The sequence below is a fragment of the Battus philenor genome, unplaced genomic scaffold (genome assembly GCF_028537555.1).
Source record: "Battus philenor isolate CCGP_79_NKW_IND1 unplaced genomic scaffold, ilBatPhil1.0.hap1 SCAF_3, whole genome shotgun sequence".
Taxonomy (NCBI): Eukaryota; Metazoa; Arthropoda; class Insecta; order Lepidoptera; family Papilionidae; genus Battus; species Battus philenor.
The window spans coordinates 7,326,199-7,340,611 of NW_027181693.1; the positions used below are offsets into that span (position 1 = coordinate 7,326,199).

General features: G+C 29.8%; 1 protein-coding gene across 1 annotated transcript; it reads right to left on the reverse strand.

Annotated features, from left to right (window-relative positions):
• Positions 1 to 2,990: 2,990 nt before the first annotated feature.
• Positions 2,991 to 8,663, reverse strand: Snup (snurportin-1). The gene is made up of 8 exons (XM_068770729.1): positions 8,398 to 8,663; positions 7,899 to 7,986; positions 7,631 to 7,798; positions 6,730 to 6,927; positions 5,904 to 6,034; positions 4,713 to 4,861; positions 3,814 to 3,971; positions 2,991 to 3,072 (listed from the first exon to the last, which is right to left on the reverse strand). Exons 1-8 carry the CDS (start codon positions 8,550 to 8,552, stop codon positions 3,010 to 3,012), a joined length of 1,110 nt encoding a protein of 369 aa, XP_068626830.1. The 5' UTR covers positions 8,553 to 8,663; the 3' UTR covers positions 2,991 to 3,009.
• Between the last annotated feature and the right edge of the window lie 5,750 nt (positions 8,664 to 14,413).

Here is a 14,413-nt window from a genome sequence, read left to right on the forward strand (position 1 = left end):
GGATATTGACTTTTTATTATACTTATTAGTCATAAAGATAAAAATAGAATCAGGATGATAATATCGAAGCAATACAGAGATATTAAAATCTTCATTGCTGTTTGCCAGTAGTAAATAACTGAATTGAACGTTTCGCAAAAATGCTTTTGATTGTAAAATAAAACTTAAACTTATGTTGGTTTCCAATGTTCTTAAGGAACGTTCATCAAACTCAATAAGTACGATTCAAAATTTCAATAAATTTTATTCCTAAAACGTAACTTTTCTTATGCGACACTATGGAGACTATTTTGAACGCACCGGTCTGTCTTATTTCCCTAGAAAAAATTCAATACTAATACACTCATTCATATAAATAAAGTCAAAATTAAAATAAATATTCTAAAAATATGGACAAAGGACCACAGCTATAAATCTAGAATAAGCTCCATGAGTATCGTTTTGTATATATAATAAACAAATAGATTGCTATATAAGACGTCAACAGTGAAAATTTATTAAATATGAAAAAATAAATATTCTTCTTAAGCACTGTGACTTAAAATCAAAGATTGCAGGTTCAATTCTCCATTGGGGCATATCTTGTTTTAATTAGAAACTTGCAAACGGTGACTTAAACCATTGTAAAGAAACCGAAAAATCTTAGAACCAGAAATCGAATATTCGAGTCATTTTTCAATTTCAAATTTCAATTCGCTCTCGAGACGACTGGGGGATTTTTTTAAATAAAAGAAATTAGTGTTTTAAATTCCTTGTCCACAAAAACACTACTGACTTTTCCCAGAAGCGTGATATACGCAATGTATCAGAAGCGAAAGGAAATTTTGTATACCTATTACGCGATTTCATCAAGTTTGTAAGTCTTCCTATGAGCAATGTATACAATTTTACAGGATTCCAGAAAATGTCCAAAATGCTTCTAACTAGATTTTAAAAATACCAAAAAAAGGTTGGTAAGCTAAGGTTTGTTTGTAAGCTTACTACACTATAAATGACTTCATAGCACACTTTGGGAAAGATGTTTGCCTCCTGGATATTTTAGTGTTTTTAATAAACATATGTTATAATACTGTGTAAAAAATTAGCCCCGTCGAGTTTCTTTCATGTTCTCTCAAGTCGAAGGCATTTATTATCCGAACGGAGTATTTAACTTGTCATCGACAAGAGATGGAATCTATTTTTGGTCGAATAAAGAAATAATTTATTTAAATTGGATTGATACCAAGTTTACTAATATTTTACAATTTTGAAGGCAAAGTGTAAGTTACTGTCATTTTGCATAGTCGCTTCGCTTATTAAATTTTCAGTACAATTCACACGAACGTCATGTGCGATAGATATTTCTATTTCCGTCTCATGTTCCATTACCCCACGTATCGTGCAGGAGAAACCAAATACATGTGGCACGTAACTTGCGCTAGGTCAATAGCCTCTGTTGATATTCACGAATAGCTTTTTTCGTAATTAGCGGGAGTAACTATTAAATCCATAGTTTCGTTCTTTGTATCAAGTATAAATTTGTGAATTAAAAATAAAATGGTTTAGACTTTGTCATGCACTGTATTACTGAATTCATTTCTTTTTAATATTACTTAAAGATGTTCTCGGCTCTCATTTCATAAGTCAAACTATGTAGCGGAACTGAATTTCAAAATATACCATGTAACTAGTCATCGATGCTGGCGCCTTTAAAATGGTGTTAGTTGCAAATTTAATTTTCGAGAATTCATACCCAATTTTTTTCACCCGCCAAAATAAATACTAACTGTTTAGATTTTTTTAAGATGAAATAACAGTGTGGTTGTACTAATGAAAATATCCCTTGTAGAAACGAAAGTCGACTTTTTTGGTCATAACAGACAGGTAAGAAATAATATGCAATTTTGATAAAATAAAAAAAATAATGATTGTAAACGTTATATCCCTTATTTTTTATCTTTATTATTTTATATAGTTTTTTTATAAATTTAAAAAAATGTAAATAATTTTAGTTTCTAAATAACAATAGACGTCCAGTATATTTGCATATAAAATCTAATATACTAACTCTAAATGTTTTGATATATCTGTCATTAATACAGAAAGAAATTAAAAAATATTATGTTCATCAATATTTCAATACCATTTGCTTGAAGCAATGTTTTTAATCATACATCAATAAGAATATTTTTTCTAATAGATCGACAAGTGACCACGTTATCTAATTGTGATTGCGGATCATCACTTAAACAAAAGACAGAACGCCTCGATAGACTAATAATCAGTAGCTACGGTGACTTTAAACAGTATCACCGCTTTTAAAACGTAGTCTCTGCCTTTCGACATCATTGACAAACTCATAATCGCACATCAAGCCACGGAGAGGGCTGTGGATTTCTTTACGAGATCTCATCAGAAATGAGAAGATCCGTAAACGAATCAAGATAGTCGATGTGGCCTGGATTGGCAAATTTAATACTACAAGAGCTACCGAAAGTGGTTGCTTTCAAAGTGTCTATTTCAGAGGCTTACTCCAAGGAGGGCCCACCCCGAATCGTTAAGCAAATCTTAATGTGTTTAAAAATATGTTAATGTTAATCAACGTTTTATGAGTTCTGTTCCAAAAGTAATTAAAATACTCAAGTAGCTGACTATATTTTGGATTAAAATATAATTAATGACCTATGTTTTAATTAAATCAGCTGATTACTGTAAGGACGAAAGGAAAATATCTACAAAGAAATGTTGTCAGTCTCATATTGTCAGATGTCAAATAAAGCCCTGATTTTATTACGTCACAAATAATAATTTAAAACTATAAATGTCACATAGATCATTTTTTTATTAAAAAGATATCGTGAAATAGTAGGTTTTCAGGCAGCATTTTAAAACACTCGTGTATACGTTTTTTTTTATACTGCGCAAAAATCTTTTAATATAGGATCTTTGCTTTCAGGTACTGTTTTTTTTTTAACAAAGGATTTTAGGTTACAAATAATTACAAAATAAAACACAGTCAATGTTGGATATTTATTCGTCTAATTTTTCCTCCTCGTGATCTATTTCTAGTTCGTCTGATAACAGCACGTCGTTCTGAAAATAAAGAAATCCAATTATTTCGGTAGATAATTAGGAAAAACGACATATTATCTGTTCGATCTCTTTCAATGAAACATAAAACATTGTTAAGTTAAAAGATTAATTGCGATAATATTGTGTAATTAATTACATTTGTTTCAGTATGTCAATGTTATTTACTATTAGTTTGCTTCAGTGTTTCTGTTTTAAATAATCTATCTGAATGAAAAATAAAATGCCTTAATGGACAAATTATAATAGTATTTCATGAAACTTAATATAGTCCATGGGTAGAGCCTTCAGTATGTGGACGGACGACATAGTTACGATCGCTGGAAGTCGCAGGATGCGGGCAGCGTAAGACCGGTCATCGTGGCGATCTTTGGAGGAGGCCTATGATTTGCAGTATCTAGCGACTGATATGAATAAATGAATGAATGAATTACTGTAAACTCGTCGTACAACTTTATGCTAATATAGTACAAACCTCTCCCCCTTCCCCTTGATCTTAGAAGAGCCCACAGCAAACTTTTTTTGTAATAACATTCACAATTATTACATTAGTTAAAGCAATTAATTCCCAACCTTAATTGACACTTAAAAATTCTTTAAGTACATATAAAAATATTTTACTAGTTTTGATTAATAATTAAAGTAAAATAAATTAAATGTATACCGCAAAACCCAAAATGTGAGTAAAGTAAATTTGTAAAACTACAATGAATAACACTTATAACAATAGAATTTATTCATTACCTTAATGTTACTAATACTTTCTGTTTCCATGGCATTTCTTGAAGATTGTTTATTTCTATAATTTTGCTTGATTTTAATTGTGAATTTTTCTATGAAATCCGCTTGGTTAATATAATCGTCTGGTCTTTCCGCTTCATACATACTGTTTATCACTATATCTGAAAATAATATTAATAAAAATTATTCATAAATTTAAATTTACAGTAAGTAAACAATGGTTAAAGAAAATGTAAAGATAGCTGTTAGGCTTATATTCGTCTGATCATAAGCTTTAAGAACGCGCTAAATATTATAGTACAATTAGATAATGACTTAATTATATACATTTAAACGAAAAAAATACAAAAAATATGTTTAATTAATAAATAGGTAATAAAATATTTAAATATGTACATTTTTAAATATTTTAATTTTTTTTAAATGTACCTTTAAGAAGTAAATAATTTAAGTACACTTTTAAGTCTTTAGATATTGTTCTTCTGTATGATAAATATTACCGATAATGCTTTATAAGAACTTTATTGCAAAAGTAAGACATGTATAAAGTGTTGTTTAAGAACTGCGCTTTCAATGAAGCTGCACAAAGCCTAGATCGGCTAGCAGCATAACTTCAAATACATCAAATACAAATACAGAACTGCGCTATAAATTATTTCTTGATAAAATTAACAGAACAACTTACTAATTGAACTTTTAAGCTTTTTCATTTTATTTATCGAAAAAAAGAGCTACATGAACATTATCATGATGTCAGCCGACAGCCGTTCACTACAAGGCAAAGACCTCTCCCAAAGATCGTCACGACGTCTCGGGTTGCCCTCTTTCAGGGAATGCCTTAGGCCTTGACTATGTCGTTAGTCCACCTAAAAGCCATCTAGTATAAATTGTAAAATACTTACGTGGTCCCAAAACTTCATTTACCATATAAGGGTATAACCATCCTACAAGTGGAGTCTCACCAGCCACGTAGTGTGCCTTTTTGTGGTAGAAAAGTAAACCATCCAATAATGGAACATTAGACTCAAAATGCGGATATTTCATCATAAAACTGAAACAAATTTGGGTTCAGTTCGTGCGTTTCAAATTCGGTAACCTTTTAAAATTTTGTTTAAGATAAAACAAAACGCTTATCTAATTAATTTTTATTTGAAGTAATTCGTATATATATATATTTATAAATATTGTCATGACATAATTTATTATTTTTTCTTAAAAAGCATCTCCATTTTTACAAAGAAATAACCGAGCCTTAATTAAAAAAAAAACTCTTATGAAATGCAGTATTTATTAAATTGATGTAGATTAAATAAAAATTTTATAACAGAATATTGATTAAACACTTACGTGTATGTCTATACTACTTGTTTGGCTTTTGCCGAGACAATGTTGATGTTGTATTACAATTCTCTTTACATTATGAATTATTAGAGTAGGAGTTTTAACAACATCTTAAAATTATTACAAAAATGGGTTCGACAGAGCCTTTTTTGACTGAACTCTTAACAAGGTCCCCTCATGGGGACCTAAGAACTTGGTGGGTTTCCACGAGGGGACATCGATAACATAATTTATCGATCCGACACAAGAGCGCCCGATAGAGCCAAACCTCGACTTGGTTAATTGCTATTGTCTGGCTAGGTCTAGAAGAAGTAGTGGAAGAAACTCCAGCAACTTCCATCAACTTCCAACAGCTTCCGTCTAGTACTATTGTAAGGATTGGTGTCCCTTGTTATATTCGATCCAGCCTCGTTCTCGACGAGACGGGATAGTCATGGCGACGATAATGCATCGTATCGTATCGCATCGTATTGGCTAATAGGTGACTGAGTCTCAGGACAGTACAGGGTTGGAATGTACCAGTTGTGCCTACAGTCAGTGAGGTTTTGGACAGAGCTCTTAGAATTAAAAGCAGGATAGATTTCAAGACAAATATTACCACAATTTATTTTACTTGCTTAATGTCATTAGGTTTTTAATTTTACACAAACCAAATGAATTTAATTTAAATAACAATCTTAAAAGTTATATTACATTTAAGTACATCAATATACTGTCTAATGATTACCTAACAAATAATAACTGTTACTTACTGATTAAAAGATTCAACATCACAAGATACCATTGGTAACAATTGAAAGGTGATGTTGTTTGTCTTACTTATGTTATGCAAATCTGATAGTTCTTGAAAGTGCGATTTCAGCCAATATTGTCTAAATTCTGTCTGAAATATAAAAGAAAATAAAGATAATATAAACTTCTGCTTATGCTTCTGCAGCATATAAGAAACTAAAAAACAGTGTAGTAATTAAATTTCATCCCTTAGGATGTGTAACTTAGTTTTCATGTTTTACTGAAAAATCATTAACATTTATTGCTTACAGGGTAATAAGTTACAAGTTTTTTTTATTAGCATCATTTCTTATCATCATTATTACAGATTTTCAAAAATACCAGGTTGAATAAATAACAGCTGTGAAAACATTTATAACCCAAAATCCTAATTGATATGTGACTTCTCAGTTAAGAGGTCATGTAATGGAATACTAAGAAATTAATTAACATAATCAACTAATTTTAGAGTCTCTCATGGAGACCTTTTTACATGAAGGTGATATTGATTGCCATTTGTTTATGTGCTGTTTTGTGTTTTTTTTCTACACAGAAGCCAACTCTCTGTATTAGATAAATATAAACCAATTGTAGTAATTATACTATCTTATAATATATGTAATTCATACCCATTATTTGTTTTTCAAAATATTTTTCAGGAATATATTTTAAGTAAATTATAATTCAGATTATAAAAATAAAGAAATGACAGTGCAATCTCAGTAAATATGTGATATAAATTCTTAGTGAATGGTTGTAATGGTCTAATCTTGTGTAAAGTAAATAAAAAAATATATACATACTTACCTCACCATCAGTCATTGGCTGACTATTCCATGCAAGAAGGTCCAATACATAAAAAGTATTAGTAGATTCAACTAAAAATCCATCTAATACAGAAAAACCTGTCCGTCTTTGGTTAAAATCACTGGGATTGCCTCCAGGTAATGCTGTGTGACATTGCTTTAGAAAACGACCATGTTTTGAAAAAAAATTTGTATTTCCCTGAAATGAAAATATAACTTTTGTATTGGTCAAACAATATACACTTTGACCTTACATAACTTTCATTGCAAACCATCCCATTTTATCTGTTATCAAAGGATTTTTAGGCTTGTATCTTTGTAGCTCATACAGAATTAACATATATTCTCAAAATCTTGTTGGGGATATCACCATTATCATATCAGGCAAGATATACCCACTGCAAAGAAAAGGTGTTCTCCAAAGATTGCCACAGTATCAGGTCATGCACTGCCCATATCCAGTTCATTCAATCCAGATTGGGACATTAACAGGAAATATATAAATATTAAATTTACATAAGCACCTCATTTCTCATTCATTTTATATGATCTATTTTGAAGAAGTATAACATATGATGAGATAAATATTTATTTAAAGTTAAAGTGTTAACTTATTACACTTACACTTTTGTAAGGACAAAGACCCTACCAAGAAATGGGTGTGAGAGATGGATAACTATAACTACTTGTAAAAGTGAGATGACCACTACACGTGATTGTGTGTAGGAAAAGTATGTAAATATTTTCATTAATTTATTTATTTGTAACTCACTGAATTCATCTCCCTACATAAATATACATCTAAATATGTAATCTCTTTATTACATAGAAGCTTAATTTTGCTTCATTAATTTAATAGATATAGAACATAATTCAAAAAACATATTTTACCATTTACTTACTTTATTTGAAACTACTAGTACTCTGATACCCTTGGGACAAGGAACCACATACCAGTTTTCATTGAAATCATTTGGTTTTTCTATAAGCCATTCTGATAGCATGAGAACTTTTTTATATGAAGATGCTTTGTTGAAACCCGCTACATAAATATTTGGTCTATATAAATCCTGAACAGAAAAAATACATAGTTACTTCCTTTATTCAATGGACTTCTTTGATAAAATTTCTGTTTATTATATGTACCACATTTCTTTCAATAACACTTACCTTATAACTTTTAAAAATTTGATGGTTATCTGATGCATTTACAAGGTCCAATATACCTCTAAAATTGTCTAAATTGTCATTTCTATTTCTGTAAATGTTATAATTAAACAAACATTTTAAACTAATAAGTGTGATGTATAGCAAAAAATAAAAAAAATATATTGAATTTTTAAATAAATCATTTTTAATTATTTATTTGTTGCAAGCCTTTAAATGAAATGAAAGAGTATCGCTCTTTCCATGAGTCATATATACAAGCAGGGACAAGTAACCTTGGTTATCTAAATTAACATTAAAAAATGCTGTTTTCTTTCATTGCAACTTTAAATGGAAAAGGAAAGCTTGCTAAAAAAACAGACTAAAATCAAAAACAAATTCCCACAGTTTATCCATTTTAAAGCATTCATAAATCACAAAGCTTACAGTTAGCCACAGCCATTATAAGCATTTATGACAGACAAAAACAAATCAATAAAACAGAAGGGAAAAATTGGACTACCTTTTCTGAATTGTTAATATTTCCTTCCGTCTTTCTTCTTGATTACCACCCTTACCCCAGTTTTTAAACAAACTTTCATGCTCATTTTGTTTTAGATCGATTACAGTTCCATCTTTATTAAAAACTGATTCAAATTTATTTACGACTTCATCCATTTCAAGCAAATAAAAACTAGAAGATAAGAAGATAAAGATAGACAGATAAGATGAGGAATATAACCAAATAATACTACTTCTTTTTATTCAATAAAATTTGTTAATACTAATTCATAATTAACTTCACAAATGATTGTTATTAAAACTTTAAGCAACTGATAGTCAAATGAATTTACTTGTGACAGTTTACTTAATTCTGACAGATGTCATTTCACCTTTTTTTCTAATTACTGTCGATAACTCTAAACCTTTTGCCAATATTACGTAAAATCCAAGAAATTATTATACAAAATCTGCTATTCTATAATTTCTACAGCAATTTAAAAAATGGTTAAAATTCGTTAAAGTATGAATAAAACGAAGCCTTCTATTGAAAAAATGATTATTGATTATTAAAGTAAAAAAAAACCTAAAAATTTCATTTTTTAAAATGATATTATTCAAAAGCAAGCATTACGTCAAAAGGTGAAATGCATTATTAGCAGAAAAAATTAAGAGATTAAAACAAAATTATGAGAGTTAAAAGTTTTAGTTGCTAAGTTACCTTTAAGAATGTGGACATTTTGAAAAATAGGACGATTTACTTCATAAAAATATATTATTTTTAGTACAAACATCCCAACATAGACTTTGTAATTTAGCTTCCAGCAAAATAGTTTCTATAATTTAGTTCAATTACACTAGCTCAGGGAAAATTATTACACAATTCAAAACTTTGTATATATATCTTCCTTTCCAATAACCTCGCACAATATCGTAAACACAGTGTATTGAAAACTGGATTAGTTAACTTGTATTATTTTACTATGTTAGTTATGCCTCAATAATTTTTGTATAGTATTTTGCTGTTAAGTATGATGACGTTGTAATTAAGTGTGACTTGAATTTTCCATAAAATCTACAAAATAAAATAATACCATAAATCTTTATAAATTTAAGTAAGCAGGTCTGTGGGGAACTTAGAAGTATTAAATTCTAATAGTAATATAAAATATATACATAAGCATTCAGCGTAACAGCTTAAACTGTTAGTTTTTATTTTTATTATGCTTATAAAATTTAATAAGATTTACAACGTGTGATTGTTTGCTCTCTACTATTATCATTAAACCTGTATAATTTTTTTTCCTATGGTTATTAACGAATATATTATTCTTTAATTGAGGTTATCTTAGGCCTTCCACATAGATTTCCAATAAGACTATTTGAAAGAGGTCTGCATACCGCAACTTCAGATGACTTTAATAAGGTCAAAGTTTGCTGCAGTGGTCTATCATGCGGATTGACAAACGCAATTTTTTTATTAAAAATATGTTCGAAAGTTGCTGATGCCCAGCGCCCGTCATTGTTCCATGCGCTGATACCACTACTGCAAAAAGATCACCCAGTAGACATACACATATACAAAAAAGCAAATTTTTTTTTTACATTATCCTTTGACCTTATCTGCTTGTTAAAAATAGTTAAAAACCTGTAATGTTTATAAAAATTGTTTCATCTTAAAATTCAACTAATGTATGTCCATTTTTAATTTTAATATCCAGGTAATAAATATCATTAAAGGATTCATGTAATTAAAAGGACGCTAAAGGACTTTATGATAATGTGTATATGACGTCTTTGGATCTCCTGAAAACTAAAATATAACTAAAGAAGTTAGAAGACAAGTAAACAAAGAATTTAATAAAAATATGATTTAATAACATTTGTTAATACAGTGTTAGTGACCTATACTTGTGTGAAAAATAATATAATTATAATTATGATTCGCGTTTATGCCGAAGCGTCCAATGCTGAACCCTCAGCATAGATTTCCAAAAAGACTTTTGTGAAGTAGTCAAAATACTCTATTAAATAAAATTTGAGTTTATTGAAATATGAACTTAAACGAATTTAAACAAATTATATTAATACTCTTTATAAAGAAATTATGTTGTGAAAAATCATAAACTTGCTTCTTAATACCATTGTACTCAGCTATTTTTTTAAATGGTTTGTCACCGCTGCCCAAATTGCCTGCCCATTTGAAGATTTCGCGGACTTGAGGTGGCAGGGCGTAGCAAAGCTAACTCCCGGAGGAACTTCGGGCTCAGTCCGCTACTACTATTTATCGGATTATGAGGCCGCGGAGCTCTTAGATCGCTTCGGTGAACGCTTCATGGAGTAACTAGGTTCTAAGGCACACACGAGGGCTACCTTAAAATAATATGTCAATACTTTGTGATGATATTTTATGAACGCATCTGTCGGCAGTTTTAACATCCTATTTATCACAGTTAGTATCCGAATCATGCCGCAAAAACTAAATTAAAAAAAAAAAAGAAACAGAGAGAGTTTACCTTTGTTCTTGTGTTAATGTTAATCTTTATGTAAATAGTAGTTATATAGTTTTAAACGTTATACTTAGTGTTTATTGTTTTAAAATATAATATTAATAAAAAATTTTGAACGTTTTCCTCCATTCTACTTGTAAAAAATAATTTGTGTGACATAATTTTAGAACATATCAATGAATATTTTTAAAAAGAGCAAGCGGTCAAAATCTAAGCAGGGCTACATGTGTACACATTAAAAGTATATACTCATATACATTAAGTATATTTGCATTACGCAAAGCATTTTACTTACTGTACTAATAGAGTATGTGAACCATAAATTATATTTTATGTTATACAGTTACTGTAACAAGGAAAAAATTTAAACTGTAATAAATTTACTATTTTATAATAATCTAAACATATTTATTTCTTAGGGATGTTATGCTTCTTCGGCGAATAACGCCTGGCAGTTCCGTAAACGGATGTGTATTACACACTCTTTTTAAACAATTCGTCGTAGACGTTACAAATATAGAAAACCTAAATAAACTCCTTACAACCATATAACAAAATCCCGCGTATCAAACATTGGTACAATGTAAGGAGTGCATCTGTAATACCGTTAAATTCAGAACTTATGAATGAAATTGTAGATCGTAAATAGTGAACGATGTAATAATTACGATGTTTTCGTTGTATAATTATATTCAACTAGCAAATTCCGAACTTTAACGTATTTGTTTGACGCCGACATGTATTTACCGACTTTCATTATATTGTATTGGCTCCAACTTTAACAGTTTATTCGGTATTATAAAAAAACAAAATAAAATTAAGTTACCGCACGTTTACATGGTTAAAGTTCGGTTTATCTTCTTCAAAAATTTAACAATACATAGCCCTGCGAAGGATGGGTAGCAGTAATATCATTAAATTCACTTACTTAAGAAAAGAAGGGTACTAATATATTTATGCCACCGTAGCATAAGTTACGCTAACGCCACAACTATCTCAAAACAGAACAAAATGGAATTCTCTTACCCTCATAGTAGCGTTTACCGTTTTTTTAAGTTCCGCTAACACCACACCCTCATTACAATTCCAAACCTTATACTTAAAATAATAAAGTTTCATGTCGTTGATATTGGCATATTTTCGTTTTTTTTTTTGGTAAAATATTTAACACCCGAAAAAATAAAATTGTACCTTGCATTTTTGAAGCTGTAACAAAGTCCAAAAACCTGTGTATAACAATGAATTCTAAATATAGCTGCTGTGATTTACCGCAAGTTCTGCGTCGATGGCGTTAGGACGAGTTCTGCTGCGGTGGAGTAAACGCGACTTCTGCTGCGGTAACTTTAGCGCAACTTCTGCTGCGGTGGCAATAATACATAAGTACCGAGAGAAGCATTAAAGACACCACTATTTTAACTTAAATAGCGAATCTAAGCCTTCTATATTAATGACATTGTAATTATTAAATATGTTTTCTTCCTATATGTTTATAGATAAAGTTAGCAAAATTGTAACTAATTGTAAGTCACAAAGCAAGGGACTCTTCTAATACGGGTTTTTATAAAATTAAAAGAAGGGTTACCCAAACCTATTGATATAGAACTTGTAATAGACAAATAAAAAATGGCAAGAAATGTAGTAGGTAAGAAACTCCTTAAATTAAAGTGTGGTGAATTGGACTCGCAATTTGATCAACGAATTTATTCATTAATAACTTGAAATAATGTGAAAATATTGTATACAATAAAAATTAGCACTGCATTGTTAAATTTATGACTTACCAAATTTTTGGATACTATTTTTGCTAGAGGTACTTTAATACGATTTTACCGCAGCGTATGTCACCGACCTGTTTAAAAGAAATAGGCACTGTGAAGAATCAACATCGTCTTTATTATTTCAGCCGTTAGACGTCCTTCCAATAAGACTAGAAACAAGCTACCTGCATCAAGCCTTTTCCGACGACTTCAACAAAGTCATCTATTAACCTTGTGGGCCGCTGTATGGTCTGTCCATTTCCGCCCGCACTTGCGTTTTCATTTGCTGATTCCTGATTTATCTCAAGAGTAGTAGTTTATGATAAAATTAACATCTTCCAGAGATTTCCTATTTATTAGACAAACTCTCGACATCAAATGATTTCATAAACTTATACTCTCTTTCTGTGGAACATAAAAAAGCTACATAAAACAAAGAAGCCAGCACTTCCATTCAACAATCAAAATCTTAATTTTTGTTACTTGACTTTTAGTGCTGTACAAGTCGCATTTTCTGATTTCGCGAGGTCATTTTAATCTTAGTAAATCATATTACAAGTGCTCATTCCATGATTTAGTACTCCGATGTTTATGAATTTTCGATAAAACTTCCTATTTTTGGGCCATGATATAACATTTGTATCGTCTGGCAAGATAAAAAATCCATGTTGTATGAAAATCAATAGACATACGTTTTGTATGCTATTAATAAACTTCAAGAATTTAGACATATTGTATGGCACCAGATCGTTATAACGAGAGATTTCTCTTAACTTTAGGTACACAAACTGCTTAACTTACAAATTCAGAAAAATATTCCGTATCTGTATTATGACGGGACAATGTAGATATTAATAGAATCTTGCAGAAATATATATATATATATATATATATATATATATATATATATATATATATATATATATATATATATATATATATATATAAAAGAAAGAGAGAAGAGAAGAATACCATTACAGGAAATCTTTATTTGATTCCAGTTTATACCTAAGAGGGCTCCGGTGACATTATTTTTACGACACACCAAGTGGTAACTGTAATACGAATAATTAATGACAATAATATTAATAATTGAAATAACCGACATAACCCAGCGTATTAACAAGTAAAGTTGTAGTGGGCCACATAGCAAGCAGAACAGGGGGCCGCTGGGGCCTTAAGGTTTTCGTGCACGCACAAAGTGGACTACCTGATTAAAGTATTCGGAAGACATTAGTAACAGGCCACTTCCAACTCTATTGGAATGTTTTGGGAGAGGCTTAGGTCAAGCAGACGTCTTACGGCTGAAATGACGATAATGTTCATGACGATGAAATAAAACATATGTCTTGCTAGTAATCCGGTATATGAAAAATCTTGTATAATAAATGTTATAAGCATTTTTTATTTCCTATGTCTTTATTATATTATAGAGTCTATTAAAACAGGGAATAATTGTTAATTAAACATAAAAGTTTACGAAATTCTTAGTTTCTTGACTTTTATCGCAAATTTTTGTTGATGTTAAAAAGCTAAAATTTATTATTAGTAATGTGAAGGCTTTTTCCTAAATACAGGTGTAAAATAGATTATTGGATTGTATTACCAAAACAATTAAAAAATCATGATTATGCAGTGATTCAAACTAACAAATAACTATTATTATCATTATAATTATGAAACGATAACTACAAGATCTTATAATTTTTTTAAAAATATATTACAAATTATGAAGCAAGTACTATTCGGATAGTAAATATACTTCATTAAG